General features: G+C 42.5%; 6 protein-coding genes across 6 annotated transcripts; 3 read left to right on the top strand and 3 right to left on the bottom strand.

Annotated features, from left to right (window-relative positions):
- Positions 1–1,146: 1,146 nt before the first annotated feature.
- EAF01_006731 (uncharacterized protein) lies at positions 1,147–4,698 on the top strand (the record flags this gene model as incomplete). The annotated part of the gene is made up of 2 exons (XM_038914985.1): positions 1,147–3,469; positions 3,518–4,698. 2 exons carry the CDS (start codon positions 1,147–1,149, stop codon positions 4,696–4,698), a joined length of 3,504 nt encoding a protein of 1,167 aa, XP_038769940.1.
- Positions 4,699–5,491: 793 nt separating this feature from the next.
- On the bottom strand, positions 5,492–6,557 carry EAF01_006730 (uncharacterized protein; the record flags this gene model as incomplete). The annotated part of the gene is made up of 2 exons (XM_038914984.1): positions 5,492–5,972; positions 6,096–6,557. The coding sequence occupies 2 exons, from the start codon at positions 6,555–6,557 to the stop codon at positions 5,682–5,684; spliced, it is 753 nt and encodes a 250-aa protein (XP_038769939.1). The 3' UTR covers positions 5,492–5,681.
- Positions 6,558–8,004: 1,447 nt separating this feature from the next.
- On the top strand, positions 8,005–10,079 carry EAF01_006729 (uncharacterized protein; the record flags this gene model as incomplete). Its single annotated transcript, XM_038914983.1, has 4 exons — positions 8,005–8,895; positions 8,970–9,062; positions 9,133–9,792; positions 9,894–10,079. The coding sequence occupies 4 exons, from the start codon at positions 8,005–8,007 to the stop codon at positions 10,077–10,079; spliced, it is 1,830 nt and encodes a 609-aa protein (XP_038769938.1).
- A 977-nt stretch (positions 10,080–11,056) lies between these two features.
- EAF01_006728 (uncharacterized protein) lies at positions 11,057–12,505 on the bottom strand (the record flags this gene model as incomplete). The annotated part of the gene is made up of 5 exons (XM_038914982.1): positions 11,057–11,322; positions 11,382–11,515; positions 11,568–11,737; positions 11,788–12,384; positions 12,434–12,505. The coding sequence occupies 5 exons, from the start codon at positions 12,503–12,505 to the stop codon at positions 11,057–11,059; spliced, it is 1,239 nt and encodes a 412-aa protein (XP_038769937.1).
- A 400-nt stretch (positions 12,506–12,905) lies between these two features.
- On the top strand, positions 12,906–15,276 carry EAF01_006727 (uncharacterized protein). The gene is made up of 2 exons (XM_038914981.1): positions 12,906–13,113; positions 13,159–15,276. The coding sequence occupies exons 1-2, from the start codon at positions 13,077–13,079 to the stop codon at positions 14,907–14,909; spliced, it is 1,788 nt and encodes a 595-aa protein (XP_038769936.1). The 5' UTR covers positions 12,906–13,076; the 3' UTR covers positions 14,910–15,276.
- A 62-nt stretch (positions 15,277–15,338) lies between these two features.
- On the bottom strand, positions 15,339–17,347 carry EAF01_006726 (uncharacterized protein; the record flags this gene model as incomplete). Its single annotated transcript, XM_038914980.1, has 2 exons — positions 15,339–17,008; positions 17,059–17,347. 2 exons carry the CDS (start codon positions 17,345–17,347, stop codon positions 15,339–15,341), a joined length of 1,959 nt encoding a protein of 652 aa, XP_038769935.1.
- Between the last annotated feature and the right edge of the window lie 721 nt (positions 17,348–18,068).

The following is an 18,068-nucleotide window of genomic DNA, read 5'->3' as shown; positions in this document are numbered from 1 at the left end:
TCTAGATCTGTCACGGACTTTGTCTAGTTATCTATCTATCCGTCGTTGATTACATCGTAGATTGTTTATATGATTTATGAATAGAATTCTATCTGTATAGTATTTAGTACCGGTATCTACTTCGGATATATCGTACAATAACGAGACGGACTAATAACTTAGAGAGTCGGCCACTTCGGTATATCTATTCTAATGGATATACGAGTGTATAGATGGGTAAGTAAACAAACAGACAATGATCCACAAAGGGGTACAAAATGTATAAATGTATTTTTAGATAGATATATAGATTTGTAATATGCTCTCGGTACTCCGTTTTCATGGCTGTGTACTCGTACCTAGATATCCTGCAGCATGTAGGTACGTATGGTATGTAGATGTGATATGTATGTACGGACTCCGGAGCTCGCGGAGTGTGGGATTATGGTATGGTATGGTATGGGATTGGTTGGTTGGTTGTCAAGTCTTTGCTATCTTACGCACCTAGGGATGATACTAGGTATGTATGCTCGAGGTATGCTTGAGGTATGTATGCATGGTTAATAGCTGGAGAACGCGAAAACGTGGCTGGGAGAAATAAAAAACAGTTAAGTCGAATGGATCGTTGCCCCGTCAACTCGTCCTCCCGCCATTCCATTTCGTGGAGATGTTGATCCATTCTTTTTTACCCTCTTTACCCTCTTTTCCTCGTTTCCTCGTTTCCTCGTTCCCTCCCACGCTTGCGTGCCTTGCCTTGTCTGCCCTAGAGGAAAATTGGATGCTGCGTGTCTACGAAAGACACTCCTATCCTGTGCCCGTCCTGTACCTACATACACTTCCTCTCTCCACTTAGTCTATGATATTTGATAATTATTATACTTTTATTTTGGGAATATTGGAACTGGATTTTGGGAATTGAATTTGAATCTGAACTTGAATCTGAATCCCACGAAAACCCTTGGAAAAGCCAATTCTGAGACTCCAACGCCCAAAAGAATATCAATATTGACACCAAACATTCGCTTCTCACGCAAACCATTCCAAATCCATTCATGGAAGAGTAATAAACATTCATTCGCATTCCCCCCCCCCCCAAGAAGTTTGGAATTGGCGCATTTCCGTCGCAAAATTCACTCCCCCAAATCACAATAAGCTTTAATTTTAAATATGGATCGCTCAAATACGCCCTCGATGCCTCCAATGTATTCAGAGACATATCCAGATGAATATGATTCAATACCTGCAGGTCACAATCGACATGGCTCCGAAATCCGTTTGTTAACTTCCTACGATGATCCCGATACCCGTCCGTATGTAGTACCACTCGCTCCGCGAGCTCTTCATTTATCTCCCAGGAAACCCCCTCCAGCCGTGTCCGTGGCGACCCCAGAGCATCTCGCGTCTCCCAAGGAAGAAGAGGAAGTCATCTCATCTTGCAAGTTGCAAACAGAAGTCGAGATATCCGCGCCAGCTATGAATCCCCATGACCCCAATGATATCGCGCATCTCTTGCCGGTTCTTCCAGATGGCCCTTCTCGTCGAAGATCTCTGAGACACCCGGTTTCCTCTCCTTTGTCTACGTTGAAATCGCAATTGATAGGTAAAAAAAGCTCACTGGTGAAAAATATTAGTACTTCCTCCGATCGCAGATCTTATCAAGCGTCTGTTATGTCTACAGATTCGTACGATGATCATAGAAGAGCTCCTTCGATAAATACATACGATGATCATAGACGCCCGCCATCAATGAATACCTACGATGACCATAGGAGACCTCCATCAATTAATACCTACGATGACCATAGAAGACCTCCTACGGCAACCACATATGACGATCATCGAAGAGCACCTTCAATTATAGATAACGTCCCAGATTTACCTCCTCCCGAAAGCGCATATCGTCCATATTCACCTCTACAATATTCACCCTCTGGTCGAGCTTCTCCAACCCGAACTTGGTCTCCAATTAGAGAGGAGAGGAATTCTTCGGAATTCAACGTGCCGCCTCCAATGGGTTATCAATATGAGCCATCGGACTTGAATGGAAGTCCAAGACCTGGTACACCTTCAACAGCTTATGGGGGAAGTCCAAGAAGACCATTACCCCCGGCTCCTTTGTTTGCGGCTCATGGTGCTCGGTCACCATTTGGGGATGATGCAACGATTCATATACCACTCGAACACGATTATGATGAAGAAATGTTAGATGAGGATGTTTTTGCGCCGGAAAAGAGGGACGTGAGAGGAACTATGAGGTCGAGACAATCATATTCGACACTAGGTGATGATATGGAAAGTGCAAAGGACTACGAACATTATGGACCAGCACCTTCTGGAAAGCAAGAACGAAGAGGTGCTAATAGAACGACTCAAATGAAGAAACGAGAAGTCAAACTTATTAACGGAGAACTGATTTTGGAGTGTAAAATCCCTACTATCCTTTACAGTTTCTTACCACGAAGAGATGAGATCGAATTCACACATATGCGATATACAGCTGTTACATGCGATCCAGATGATTTTGTTGCGAAAGGTTACAAATTACGTCAAAATATGGGAGTCACGGCTAGAGAAACTGAACTTTTCATCTGTATTACTATGTACAATGAGACGGAGATTGATTTTACGAGAACGATGCATGCTGTTATGAAAAATATCTCACATTTTTGCTCTCGATCGAAATCTAGAACGTGGGGAGAAAATGGATGGCAAAAGATTGTGGTTGCTATTATATCGGATGGCAGACAAAAGATTCACCCGAGAACCCTCGATGCTCTGGCTGCTATGGGTGTTTATCAAGATGGAATCGCGAAGAATTTGGTTAATGGGAGAGAAGTCCAGGCTCATGTGTATGAGTATACGACTCAAGTTTCTTTGGATTCGGATCTTAAGTTCAAAGGTGCTGAGAAGGGAATTGTTCCTTGTCAGATGCTTTTTTGTCTCAAGGAGAAGAATGCAAAGAAATTGAATTCTCATCGTTGGTTCTTCAATGCTTTTGGAAGGGCACTCACACCGAATATTTGTATCATGTTGGATGTGGGTACCAAACCTGGAGGCAATTCACTTTATCATCTGTGGAAAGCTTTTGATACCGACTCTAATGTTGCTGGTGCTTGTGGAGAAATCAAAGCTATGAAGGGAAAAGGATGGGTGGGACTTCTGAATCCTTTGGTGGCGTCTCAGAATTTCGAATATAAGATGTCGAATATTCTTGATAAGCCTATTGAGAGTGTGTTTGGCTATATTACTGTTTTGCCGGGTGCATTGAGTGCATACAGATATCATGCTCTACAGAATGATCATACGGGCCATGGTCCTTTGAGTCAATATTTCAAGGGAGAAACGCTACATGGTCAGAATGCAGATGTCTTTACGGCAAATATGTATTTGGCTGAGGATCGTATTTTGTGTTGGGAATTGGTGGCTAAGAGAGATGAAAGATGGGTCTTGAAATATGTGAAGGGATGTACTGGAGAGACTGATGTGCCAGGTAAGTTCAATCGCTTTTGTTGCTCTGGAATTGGCTGATCATTTTTAGATACTGTTCCTGAATTTGTATCGCAAAGAAGAAGATGGCTTAATGGAGCTTTCTTTGCAGCAGTTTATTCTCTGGCCCATTTCAAACAAGTATGGCATACAGATCACACCCTTGGACGGAAAATTCTTCTTCATATTGAATTCATCTATCAATTCATTCAACTACTCTTCACTTACTTTTCTCTGGCCAATTTCTACCTCACATTCTACTTCATTGCCGGTTCGTTATCGGTTGACAATATGGATCCATTCGGTCACAGTATTGGAAAATATATATTTTATATTTTAAAATATGTTTGCGTTCTTCTTACTGCCACACAATTCATTCTATCTATGGGAAATCGACCACAAGGAGCTCGAAAATTATATTACATGTCCATGATCATCTACTCGATAATCATGGTATACACGCTCTTCTCCACCATTTATATCGTTTACCGAGAAGTCCACGATAATGCCAAAAGTCTCGTAGTTGGCAATAATCTGTTCACGAATCTTGTCGTATCGCTTTGTTCAACAATAGGCCTCTACTTCCTCATGTCTTTCCTCTATCTCGATCCTTGGCATATGTTCACCAGTTCCGGTGCTTACTTTGCTCTTCTTCCAAGTTACATCTGTACACTTCAAGTCTACGCCTTTTGCAATACTCACGATGTTACATGGGGAACTAAGGGTGACAATGTCATGTCCAATGATCTTGGAGCCGCTTCTGGAAAAGGTCAAACGGTCGAACTCGAAATGCCCTCTGAGCAACTCGATATCGATTCGGGCTATGATGAAGCTCTTCGCAATCTCCGTGACAGACTCGAAGTCCCCGTTCCTCCTATCTCGGAATCGCAACAGCAGGAAGATTACTATAAGAGTGTGCGTACGTACATGGTTCTCGTCTGGATGATTGCAAATGGAACGTTGGCAATGGCGGTTAGTGAAGCTTATGGACCGGATCACTTGGGGACGAATTATTACTTGACGTTCCTTTTGTGGGCGGTGGCGGCTTTGGCACTTTTTAGAGCGGTGGGATCGAGTGCTTTTGGAATTATTAATTGTGTGGAGGCGATTGTGGAGGGTAGGATTAGGTTGACGATGACGGTTCCTAGGTGGATGGGAGGGTGGAGTTCGAAGATTAGTGAGGGGATTAGCGAGGGGATTAGTAGTGTGGGGAATGCGGTTAAGAGGAATTAGGGGGGCGAGGGGTTATGAAGAGAGGAAATGCAGATGAAGCAAAGGAAAGCAAGGGGAAAATTAATATATAAGAAGGTGGAGATGAAGATGAAGAAGGGGATGATGCAGACGAAGGGGAAAAGAAAAGAAGAGTTTTTGATTGATACCATGGGAACACGAAGCAGAGATCATACTTATACCACGCCACGGAAGAAAGGAGATACCTCGGGATATAGGAATGGGTTGGTTGTTTGGTTGGTTAGGTTAGCATGTGGATGGGATTTTGGAGGGGGTTTTCTCCTTTTATGCTTTGAATGAATGAGGGATGGATGGATGGATGGATGTATGGGGATATGTAAATATGTAAATAGGATTTGGAGAGGTGAGATGAGGTGTTTCTTGTTTTATTAATGATGAATTTTTATTGATGTATTTGTGTTTCTATTTCTGTTTCTGGTGGTGTGATGATGGGGGTGAGATGTTATGTGAGGAGATGAGAAGAATGTGATGCGAGGAGATAGATGAGAAGATGTGGATGAGATGATCTTCGAACCCGAGAAAGAAATACTTTAAACTGTGCTTTGGAAACTCTGATTCTTTGTGGATGTCACTCGGAAGATTTGTATTGATTTCCTCGCTCGATGGAATGGAGTTTTCATAAAGTCTCGCTTCGGGGTATGGGATGTTGGAGGTGGAAAGGGGTTGAGGGAGTAGCGTCTTGGGGGAGAGGATCAAATTATTAGGAGATGCGGTGGAGTTTGTGTGGGATGTAGAGTTTTTCGATGGGAATATGATGGGGAAGTGTGGGAAGGGATGTGGAGGATAGATTGAGTGATGAATTATTTAATAGTCATGATTTGAATGCTCAATGAATGGAGGGGGGATTAAACCTTTACTAATCATATGCTTCAAGATCCGGAAACGACTCCATCGCTGATCGGAGATACGTGGACGTCTAATATTCTAGCACAACCATCCCAATCTAGAAAGACCCCCAATCTCATCTAATCCTCCATGATAAATTTCAAAAACGCCTGTGCAACCTTCACCCCATCATGGTCCTTATCCACTCTCCCCACCGCATCCCTATACGTCTCATCGTCGAATACTCCCGACGCATGTCGTGCCTCCAACAACTCCCGCACGATCTCCTCGGTGAATTCTGGATGTCCTTGCACGGTGATTAGTTTTTTGCGGATGTACATTCCCTGGGTGGCGCATTTGTCGGTGTAGGCTAGTTGTTCGACTTCGGGGGGATATTCGTAGATGATGTCTTTGTGCATTTGGAATATGTTCTGGGGGTTGTTAGTTTCTCGATTCTCAATTCTCAATTCTAATTTCATGTATGAAATCAAAGCGATGCAAAGCAAAGCAAAGCAAAGAAATAGAAACAGATAGAAAGAAACAAACAAACATACCAACATCTCCAATCCAAAAATCTCCCTCCCCCTCCCCGTCAACTCCACCGGCGTAACACTCACCTCCCACCCCCTCTCACTCCTCTGCACCCTCCCCCCCAACGCCCTCCCCACAATCTGATGTCCAAAACACACTCCCACGATCCTCACTCTCTCCTGCTCCAAAACCCCCTTTACAAACTCCACCAATTTTAGTATCCACGCATCGGAATCAAAAGATGTGTGACGACTTCCGCTAATGAGAATTGCGTCGATGGAAGAGAGAGAGGGATATTCTTGCAGGGTTACCACGTCGTATTTGGTGATCTGTAGAGAGGAGGAGGGGAGCGGAGGAGAAAGTGACGAGGCTCCCTGCTGCAGGAGAGAAGTGAATACGCCCCCGTATCCGCCGTATTTGGAATTGGTGTTTTGGAGGGGGGTGTCGCATTCGAGGATTGCGATGCGGAGGGGGGGTGGGGGCATGCTGGACAGATGTGTTGATGTAGGTGTACTGAAGTTTTAGGGATATAGATATACCGGTAGATAAATGAAAGAGTGAGGATTCCAAGATGACAACGAGAGAGATCTTGAAGATCAATGGTTTGTTTAACTGCTACGATAAGTTATGCAATAAGTTAGATAAGTTAACTTAGGTCAAAAGATTAAATTAATATTTGGTAAATGGATTGTCTGAGATATGAATCTGATATGAAGTCCGATATTGCTCCGGGATATCTTTTTCGGCATTGCATTGCATTGCATCTCTTATCGATAACGGGTAATATATTCTACCGAATATTAACCGAAGATTCGACAGTAATGGCTCTCGACTCTCGAGGTCTGCAATGGATCCTTGTTTGCATGCAGGATGCTTGAGTAGCAAGAAAGTCTGGGGTTGTATTTGAAGTGTGTGAGTATTGATTCGAAGCCTCTTGCATGATGATAATCGATTATATCGTATTAGTTAGGCTCATAGGATACATGAAGAGTATTCCATCCCCTAAAGCGCGAGAAATGGGCTCCGTCGCTTAACAGGGGCTTATCAACCAATCAAATCTAGAGAACTCTGAGAATTCTGATCAAATATCACTGATTTCAAAAGATGAATTGTAATAATATATAACTATAAGACCTATTAATCATTATTTTCAATAAAAAAAAAGATCGAGATATATTTGATAGATTTATTAATAATTTGATAAATTTTAATTTTTAAATACAATATAGAGACTTTTATTTATAATGTTATTTATAAAGTTATTGATGTTCTTGCTCTACGTACGGACCACTTTCGGAGCTCATTTAGGTCACATTCTAAGTCATCATATAAGACCTGTTCAGTCTGAAAATGTAACGTCCAATTGTATGATAAATCGAAATCTCATATGTATATGCTACATCCCACCCAAGAGACGAAGCGGGAAAATCATACTTTGCGCCCTGATAGGTTCTCCGTCACGAGAGTCCTTCACTCGTTATGGTGCGACGGGTAACTGGTGGATGGATGCAATTGCTGTTCTCACGATGCATTCCCAAAATCCTTGTTTCCTTTTTCTCTAGATGCATTGTATGTAATCTTACATATGTACTATGTATGAAAGCGGAACTGACTCACTCGGTGAATTCTTCTTTGACGCATCAAAATGGATGAGTGATTTTTGTAGCTCGATTGCGTTATATAGAGGGTCACAGGGTTATATACTTGCCATCCCCTCTAACCTCTGGAGGAAAGTGGAGGAGTTGGGGTCAGCAATTACCTTGTAGATGATTGTGAGGGTGTCGGTGATAACAAAATGATTGCTCCATTTGGCGGTGACCCCGAGTGTGCTTTGGGAGTGCGGATGTGTATATATATGTTGATGGCTACTTTGTGTTGATTGACTTTGTTTGAACTTTGTTGTGTATTTTCGGTTTCATAGTGGAGAGAATCATGGCGGAAAATCATCATCGAGTGGGTGGTCAAAATACCTCTTCCCATACCGCAACAGAAAATACACCACTTCTCTTTCCACCAAGGAACGATACACCTGCGATTGAAGAAGTTTTGGTAGACAATGATGGCGATTCAACAGGAACGAATGTCGATCCCAATGAATTCGATTTGATGTTATCGAGAACAACATCATTCACAGCCATAGGAATTGAAACCAATCCTCAAGAATCATCTATGTTTCGAAGTTCTCGCATTCATCACCACCCCAAACGCGGATCTCGAAATTCCAGTCGTGTAAGCACGAGAAGGAAATCCATTTCTGCTTCTATACGGAGTATACGAGAAACCATCGAGGACGATGACGAGGAATCCAAATCCCCTTTTCTAGGCGGTGTCGGAGTCAAGAGATTTTGGCTCATTTTCAGCGGTGTGCTGCTAACATATACATTATCTTCATTCGATTCTACAATCATGGTTTCGAGTCATCCAGTTATCACTTCGTATTTTCATGCGTCAAATAGTGCATCTTGGTTATCCACCGCATTCCTCCTCACATCCACCAGTTTCCAACCGATTTTTGGACGGCTCTCCGATGCGATGGGAAGAAAACCTCCATATATTTTCTCTATGATTTTGTTTCTAGTATCGACAATTTGGTGTGCTCTGGCTCAAAGTATGACGAGTTTTATTATCGCAAGAGCAGTTTGTGGTTTGGGTGCGGGGGGTGTCATGTCCATGGGATCGATTATCACAAGTGATCTCATACCCATCGAGATCCGCGGAGCGTATCAATCATATCTGAATATTGTTTTTGGAATTGGAGCAGCGTCGGGTGCGGCACTAGGTGGTGCGATTGCGGATCATCTTGGATGGAGATGGGAATTTGGAGTTCAGGTTCCAGGGTTGATTCTTTGCTTGATAGTTTCGTGTTTTGTTCTTCCGAGTGATTTGGGGTTGAATAGGGGAAGAAGACTTTAAAAGAGGCTTTGAGTGTTTTTGATTACAAAGGTTCGTTGTTGCTAATGGCTACTATCACTTTCTTCATACTAGCGATTGTAAGTACCTTCTCAGAAGCCTATCAAATTCCTTTTACTTATGTGTACAACTTAATCTAACACTCATCAGAATCTCGGTGGTAATATCTACCCCTGGACACACCCTCTAATCCTCACTTGTATAATCCTCACCATCATCGGTCTTCCCCTATTCGTCATAACCGAACACCACGCCCCCCAACCCGTCATGCCTCTCTCCCTCATAACTCACAATCCCCGCGGTTCCCTCATCATCGGCAACGCCCTCGGCTCCATCGTAATCAACGCTGTCCTCTTCAATATTCCCCTCTATTTCCAAGCCGTCCTCCTCGAATGCCCCACCGCATCCGGTCTTCGTCTCATCATCCCCTCCATCGCCGCCAGCGCAATCGGTACCCTGACCGGTTTCCTCATTACCTGGACTCGCAACCTCAAAACCCCCTTGGTCCTCGGTGTCTCTCTTTACGTCATCGGAACTATAGGATTAGTAGCTATGAATCGCTCCCTACAGAATTGGGTATATGTTTTACTTTTGATTCCATCGAGTATGGGCCAAGGATTCCAAATGCCGGGAAGCTTTATGTGTGTTTTGGCTGTGAGTGAACAGGGGGAACAAGCGGTTGTTACGACGACCTTAGTTTTGTGGAGGAGTATGGGACAGGTTCTGGGGGTGGCAGTCAGTTCGCTCATTGTGCAGAATTCGTTGGTGGGATTCTTGAATGCGAATGTTGTGGGGTCGGATAAGGAGAAGGTATTTTTGTTCATTCTTATTTCACGTGTTTTTTGTATCCTCTCTAGGATTTTATCATTTTTTTTTGGAAGAGAAAGCACTACAAACTAACAAACAAATAGGTAATCGAAGCAGTCCGCTCCTCCGTCCAAGCAGTAGCAGGACTCGAACCCCATTACAGAGACCAAGTCATAGATTCCTACGCCCAAGCACTACAAGCCGCGTATATTTTTGCGTTGGTGATGAGTATTTTATCTTTTGGTATAACGATCAGGATTAAACTGCCGAAACTTGGGTTTAGGAAGTGAGGAGAAAAGGGAAAGGGGACATGATGGAATTGGGAGAAGAGAAGGAGAGATGTATTGTGAGGAGGGAGATGAAAATGATGTTTTGGTATATACAGGTGGAATAAATGAATGAGTGGATAGGGATAGGGACAGGGATAAAATTGTATGTTTGGATTTACGGTATAAGTTTGGTGTCGTGTGGGTTTGATTTGGCGATTGGGAAGGAAAGGAAAGGAAAAGAAAAGGTTAGGATTTTTTTAAGGGAGTGGGTTATGAATAATGAATGAAGGAATGAATAAATCAAGATATAAATGACTATATAAATGAATAAATGAATAAGAAATAAATCAATTATGAATTAAATACATGTTATAAATTATAACAACACACTAGAGGATATTTTCATAAGTGATACAAATTAACTCTATCTCATACTCATGACTATATACCTAGCTCAGCATTAACGAGGTGGTCTCATGGTTAAGAGGTAACTAGGTATGTGTCGCTTAAGAAAGTGATAAGGGGTAAATTAACACGGTTAATTCTCGTGTTCTGATACGGAATGATGAGGTATTCGTTTCTGATAAGCAGACAAGCAATTTGGAACATTCGTTACCCAAAAGAAACCCCCAGGAGATTTGTAGATAGGTACGAAGCGAACCAGAAATCAGTACCTCCGTGCAATACGGGATGAGATATCGAGAGACGAGAAACCTTTGTCATGTTATTCGTCTATACGACTTGGATTGACGTCGTACAATTCCTGTACAAAATGGGTTGTGATGTAAAGTGATTATTGAGTGTGTGTGTGAGGGACAAGAAAGTGATAATTTGTGACAGGGAAGGGATTGTCTGATGTGTGATATTGGGCTGGAGATATTTCGCAGGGAAATCAATCATATCAATTTAATTGAGCTTCTGAGTTAAGGCTAGTATGTTTGCTTATGCGCATCAAAAGCATTCCCATCCATGAGCGAGACAACCCAACGAACTTTCCCTCAACAAGCACCACCCACAGAAACCACACCCCTAGGTTTCTCCCTCAAGATCTTATCTTCTTCAAAATCTTTCCTCACACTTTCCGCAATCTCATCATCTGTAAGGATTTTCAACCCCACAATCGCCATCGCTTTAGCTGTTACAAGAGTAATATCATGAGCTTCTTTTGTAGCAGCCGCTTCTGTGAATTGAGGAGTGTGGTTAAATGCTGTATCGGAGATTCCATACCAGCCATGAAAACCGGGACATTCGTATGTTACGTTACCTGAGATAAGAGATTTGTTAGAAGATCGGATTCGTATTTGGGAGAGATTCGATACTTACCCATATCTGTTGAGCCAGGCGCATTATCTATATGTTTGAAATCACATGTAACGGCATATTTGAGACTTTCCATCGCTTGGGCGTACTGGTAGCAGATTGGTTTGTTGGGTCGTGTATCCGCGTATGTGTTGATCCTGACAATGTCAATATATATCTTGAATTCAAAAAAGGAAATTGAAAACATACTCTTCAAACTCAACGGTACAGCCTGTGGCAATAGCAGCTCCCTCGAAACATTTGATGGCTCGGGCTTTGAGCTCATCGGCTTCTTTGAGAGTAGCACTTCTGATGTAATAAACTAATCCTGCACTAGCCGTAATAATATTTGGTCTTGTACCACCGGATTCAATCACACCCTGGTGTTGGTTAGAATACATGTGGCTCAAGAAACATCTATTGGACTTACATTGATCCTTTCATATGGTTTGATCTGTTGTCTCAATACACTTACGGCATTATAAGCAAGAACAACAGCATCAAGCGCATTGATACCCTCCCAAGGTGCCATAGCCGCATGAGAAGGCTTGCCCGTGTAATGGATCTTAAACTTGTGGTTTGCCAACGTGGTGCTATAAGCAGAGCCAACGAGGCCATGGCTCGGATCCCTAATGGATGGATGAACCATCATACAAGCATCGACATCTTTGTACGCTCCCGCATCGATGAGCTTCAATTTTCCTCCACCTCCTTCCTCGGCTGGTGTTCCCAAAAGCCTGACTCGGCCGGAAATATTACGCTCTTTGATTGCGGCCGCAAGACCAAGAAATGATGCAATTGAAGCGGTAGCTATGAGATTGTGCCCACACGCGTGCCCAATATCGGGTAGAGCATCATATTCCGCGTTGTACACTACAAGACGTCCTCCACTACCATACTCAGCTGAGAATGCTGTTGGTACACCATACGCTCCGGTTGTGACAGAGTAACCTAGCTCTTTTAACATAGACGTAATGTTGTCGTGTGCTTTTACTTCACTGTATCCAAGTTCTGGATTTTCGTGGATCTAAAATTGTGAGATGAGGTGTGATTGCAGATGGATAGAAGACTGCTACCTTTTGATTGATTGCTTTCAATTTCTCATCGTATTGACCGATAGCTTGACCGAAAAAATTTGCGTCATCCATTTTTGAGAGTAGTTTTTGTTTTGATACTTGGTGGGCTGCTTGATTGCTGAATAGATAGATGTGCGGATGGGAAACAAGGGAGAGTAAATGGTAGCTTACTAATAAACTAATGCAAAATCAATCGGTAATGAGCTTACGAGGAATGAAGGGGTATCTATAAAAAGCACAGCAATTCAGTATTGATATATGTAAACAATCGAAATGTGTACCACGATTCGTTCAATAGCATGCTTTTATTCAGAGACATCAATATCGCGGGGTGAAGTCAAAATTGGCGAGCTCCAATTCTGATTGGTTAGTCGAGACGACCAGCCGCATTTGACCCACTTGACAGGTCTGATATGATGACACCCAATCATTTCAGCCCTTTTCTCAACCTCACTTCATCAGCTCAACCAAGCCTGCAGTCACTATGACATTGGTTGTGTCTTGTAAAAGTCCTAGATCTGTGTATAAATGTTCACATAGATGGGGAAATGTTGGAAAGAAACCTCCAACAATTGTTTGAGCACTTGGATTAGACTTGGACCCCACCTAGAACATTGAACCAACTTAGAGCACAGAATCTACCATGTCACAACCTAGGAGAGGCATCAGGTCTAGATCAGGTAGGTGTTCTTGAGAGTCGAAAGTTTTAGTCTAATCGAGTATAGAATGCATGACTTGTAGACGTGCTAGAGTGAGATGTGACGAAAAACATCCGATATGTGAAAGGTGTAATCGTCTTGGATTAGATTGCTCATACCAGCCATTTGTTTCTCGAAAGGAGAAGGAGCGACGGCATCGAGAAGCGAGAGAAAGGTCGATTCCAGTTCAGATCATCCCAAATATCGTTGGATCGCTGCCACATCCAACTCATGCAGAAGTCAATGAATTTCTGAATGCTGTGGAAGATGAAGTATTTCCTGATGTGTGGAGCATGCATGAATGGCCGACCAGTATGGGGCATGGATTCATATTGCCCGAAGGTTCCTTCAATCTCGAGATATTTGACGAACTCGCCTCAGGAAACAAAGACACTTACACTACTAGCCCTTCATCGCCGTTTCAACCTTTAAGAGCTCTTCACCTTGTGGATCGAGACAATGTTGTGTTCCAGGATGACTATTATGCTCAAGGATGCGTCACACTTCATTTCCCCAATTTACGCCATTCGAGTCCATTAAAACTCTCACCATCAGAGAAACGGGCTGTTGAGCATTACGAGAAGACGTTGTCACTAAAGTTCACCACCAAAAATCCAACTTGGTCAACACAGCAGATATACATCTGTCTCGGTGCTCAAGATCCTCTAGTTATGCACTTGCTGCTTGCAATATCCTTTCGTGATTTGTGTTTCAGAGATGAAGATAATGAACTTCACGACCTTGCCCAAAAGCACTTTCGAGCTGGAATTGGTCGTTTACTGACAGCTATTTCCGAGGAAGAATCACCACATCACTTGAGTATCATGGCAGCTTTCTGGTTCCTATATATGCTTGGATCAAGTCAAATCCATGCGGGTATCGGTACAATGATGCTCTTGAGCAGAGTTGTATGCGATTATGTCCAAAAACATGTTGCGGGTCTTCTAGATCTAGATCCACTCAATGAGCGACACGCAAATCCTCCTTTACCTTTCCAGCTTCGCGACCAATCGTTACTCGCTCGAGTTACGATTTGGATGTTTTACGCCGATGTTGGATTTTGCTTTTGCTATCGTGGTGGGGATCTTGCAAGATATCTTTGCACCGACGCAAAGAATATATCGAAAATCGTCGAAATGGGTCGTGCTGTTCTGGCTCTGAACTTTGACCGAGAGTATCCACCAGATCAGGCAGCTGATGATACTCAGAATCTTGAAGTGCTAGATCTTTCATGGAAATCGGCAATAATGTGTCAGCTAGTGAATGACCTTGATCCAAAAATTCCTTCAGACGAGATAGAACAACAGTTTTGTGAACTCGAACAAACTTACAGCTCTATATTTGAACTCGCTGCAATGGATTTAGAAACTCGTCCAAGATTTCTGACTAACGCCGATTGGATACTCAGTTACTTCTACGCGATACGCATCTACCACTTTCGATATACCACCCAGAATGAAGATCGCAACGCAAGACCTAAGGTAGTCAAACGAGCTCTAAAATCACTCTTAGACATTGCTCAAAGAATCTTTGCAAAGGGCGACGAAGTACATTTTGAAAGACTTCATTGGCCTTTATTCATGGCAGGAATTGAAACCACGGATACTATACATCGGGAATGGATCTTGGAAAAATTCTCATCTGGAAAGTTCAAGACTGTCTTGAAAAAGGTGTTGAAGATTCAGCATCTTAGTGGAACGAGGGTTCATATGTCTTTGATTCGCGAGATGTGCTCTAAGGAAGGAGATGCTCCACGTGTTACTTTTCTTGGCTTTTGATATATCTAATTTTTGTGTTCTTTTGCACCTACTTTAAATGGATATTCGTTCTTCTTTGGGTGGTTCTTGAACCATTCTAGCGTGGTGTTGGGAGAGCATTGCTTTCAATTGGGTAAATTTCTCGACTTCCCGTAAGATATTGTCATTGGCGAATTGAGAAACTCAGTATCCTTCACACCTGTTACTTATTATCGGATTAGTCTCTGGTACATGATACGATGTGAAGTCATGGTTAACAGGAGAAGACAAAGTAGTTAAGTCTTATTCTGGTATAATGAACTCTCTAGTATTATAGTTCAAAGTTTATTCAGTCATCGATTCTTTCCCTGTGATAATCGTCTTGCCTCCTTCATATTGTGCATAACCCTAAGATATATGACTACTAAGTTGCTTGCTCCCCCTGTTTGAACACGTGGTTTGAAGCAGATTCTAAAATCTGTCTTTCTGATCTTCTGATTCTGCTTCTATGGAATAATTCGACTCGAAGAAAGCCTTGTGGGAATATGGCAGCCTCATTCGTCTCATAGAATGTATCGCGGCTTCATAGATTTCCTCCAATGTCATTTGATCATTTGATCCTTTCAGGCCACAAAGGAACTCCAGCAATTTGATGTAGTCGTTTTGTGCGTTCCAATGTTCCCAAAGCCATATACTGATAATTTCCAAACCAATTCGGCATCTTTCAAGATTGACCATCTCCTGTCGATCAAGATTTTGATGTGCGCAAGGCTTACACACAAAGTATTCTTTTCCATTAAACTGCTTGATTGAAATGGATAGCCTCAGAATTTTCTCGGCCTCTCTGGTACTGGCTCCGCCACGACCGATGAACTTACCAGCAACATTCTGGTTCGTGATTTGAAATAAGTGTCGATGAGAAGAAGAATTCTGCGAAACGTTCTGAGACCGGGTTGCAACCACTGCGTCTCCTGGAACTATATCGAATTTACTTCGGCTAGCCACGAGGGGAAATCCACCAGCGGCGTTATAAAGTTGCCCGAAATTCAACTGTTGTCCTGCACTGAGTTCGCGTATGAAATCTATCAAGGTGTGACAATAATATTGACGCATTGATTTCTCAAACCAAACACCAACAATGTCAAGAGCCAATTGTCCCTGTACATATCCTCCTTCGCTCCAACCTTTTAGTCCACATACAATGTAGTCCTTGGATTGTGTACAAACAACGTCCAAAGGAACTCCAAGGGCAATGAGCGATTTCTTCCTATTGTGCAAGAAGGCTTTCTTGATAATGAGACTGCCATGACCTGTAATATCAATGCCAACTAGTGGTGGATGATAAAGTCCAATTGGATGTCCCAAGTTGTTTGGTGCAAGTGCTATCGGCTCAGTAACTTCCTCCGATTGGATTGAATGTCCTAATGGGTCTGACTGTTCTGACGAATCTGATGCCATCGACATTGATGCTGAACGATCGACTTCTGGTTGTTCTACAGCTAGGTGTTCAAATCCATTTGATGAAACCGCTAACGGTTTAACAACTTCCCCAAACTCATTTGAACGTTCCGACGGGTCGTATGCAGTTGATGTTGACGCTGAGCTATCCGTGTCTGATTGCTCTCCAGTTAAATATTCCAATCTATTTGATGAATTGGAAATTAGCTGATCAATATTTGGTCCTGCTTCGACCGAACGTCCCGCAATATTCGACGAACACGACGTTGCATCTCCGATTATATGTTTTTCTAGTCTGCTTGATGAGTTGTTGGCTTCAGATGAGGATTTTTCTCTTGAATGTCCTGCTCTGTTTGATGAGATTGATACCACTTGATCAAGGTTCAGTTCTTTCTGGTTGCTCGGGCTTTCTTTGCGCACAGATGAAGAAGTCCTTTTTGATTGTCTTTTTTTCGAATCAATTGCAGATGACTGACGAAGAGCTAGAATCTGACTGCGACATGACGCGAATTCTTTGGCAGCCTTCAATGTTTCCATCACGAAGGAAAAGAAACCTTCAGTATCATCCGGCACAGAGCATACAGTGTCGCTAAAATCCTTTCCACGGGGGTTTTTATCTGCTGAATCGCGAGGCATTCGTATCTCGCCTTCACGGTAAAATTTACGACCACAATCCTTACCAGCTGCATGCATCAGCCTTTTAAGCGCCTATTAAAGAATGATTGTGACATACCAGAGATATTCCATATAATTGCTATCATGAGTTTGAACCTTCGAGCCTCTGACAATTGGCTGTAATGGTTTGGGTTTGAATCGCCATCAGGCGGTGGCTTGTTGGCGCGATCAATAGCCATCTGAAATAGTCTGTCTCGACCTCGATCCGACACTTTCCTGACCCGTAGTGATTCGACTATTTGATTTATTAATCCTTCCCAATAATCATGATCAATATAAGATAAGGAGTCGTCTTCGATTTTCCATCTTATAAGGAAATAATGAGCAAACTCGCTGGAATCTACCATTCTGATAATCGATACACCAAAGAGATAAGTTTGAGAAAGAGAAGCAAAATAAGATGAAGAAGAATGTGAGTAGAGAGAGATAATAATAAAAGAAAAAAATATCTGTAATCCCCCCCTTAGGAAGGAGGGACAGCGAAAACGTTAAAGAAGGAAGGAAGCAACAGGCACCTCAAAACTGTAGCGCAAAAGCAGACAGGCAAACTTCGGAACATTGAACTTCTTGATCATATTTACATAGAAAAAACTTCTTAACCGACCACCTGATGAAACTGTAGACACTATAGATGACCAGAGCTAATTTACGACAAAAATCAGTCTCTTGAGGGAGAATTTTTTGGGGGACGATAAATATTTAGTGGTACCAAATACCCTTAGATATTGGAATAGATGCTCATAGGCCTTTGATGGGCCCAGCGTAATCACTTGGAATTGAAATATTGATGGCAGTGCCTAGGAGTAGCTACTTGAACAATGCCAAGGCCTGTAGGATTACTCTCCTTATTCTAATGGCTTTTGCATACGGCGACTACTCGACCGAGGTTTTTTATAACTTTCCTGTATTCCGATTTATCACATCTAGTCCATGTCCTAACATCAATCCTTCACCTTAGAAATTGCTAGATAGAGATAAAGGTTTCTCTTTGTGCCAAGCTAGCTCTGACAACTTGCTCGCACTTCATACAAAATCACATCGCCTTGCAAGGTTTTGTTTATTCAAAAC

This window comes from Botrytis porri, assembly GCF_014898465.1.
Source record: "Botrytis porri strain MUCL 3234 chromosome Unknown BPOR_008, whole genome shotgun sequence".
NCBI classification, from domain to species: domain Eukaryota; kingdom Fungi; phylum Ascomycota; class Leotiomycetes; order Helotiales; family Sclerotiniaceae; genus Botrytis; species Botrytis porri.
The sequence above is the reverse complement of the archived record's forward strand: the minus strand, read 5'-3'. Positions and strand labels throughout refer to the sequence as shown.

Excerpts from the sequence above, each read along its gene's own strand:
- EAF01_006727 (XM_038914981.1), top strand. The coding sequence starts at position 13,077 with ATGTCACAACCTAGGAGAGGCATCAGGTCTAGATCAG. Across the intron at positions 13,114-13,158 it reads AGGCATCAGGTCTAGATCAG|AATGCATGACTTGTAGACGT; the intron begins GTAGGTGTTCTT and ends AATCGAGTATAG.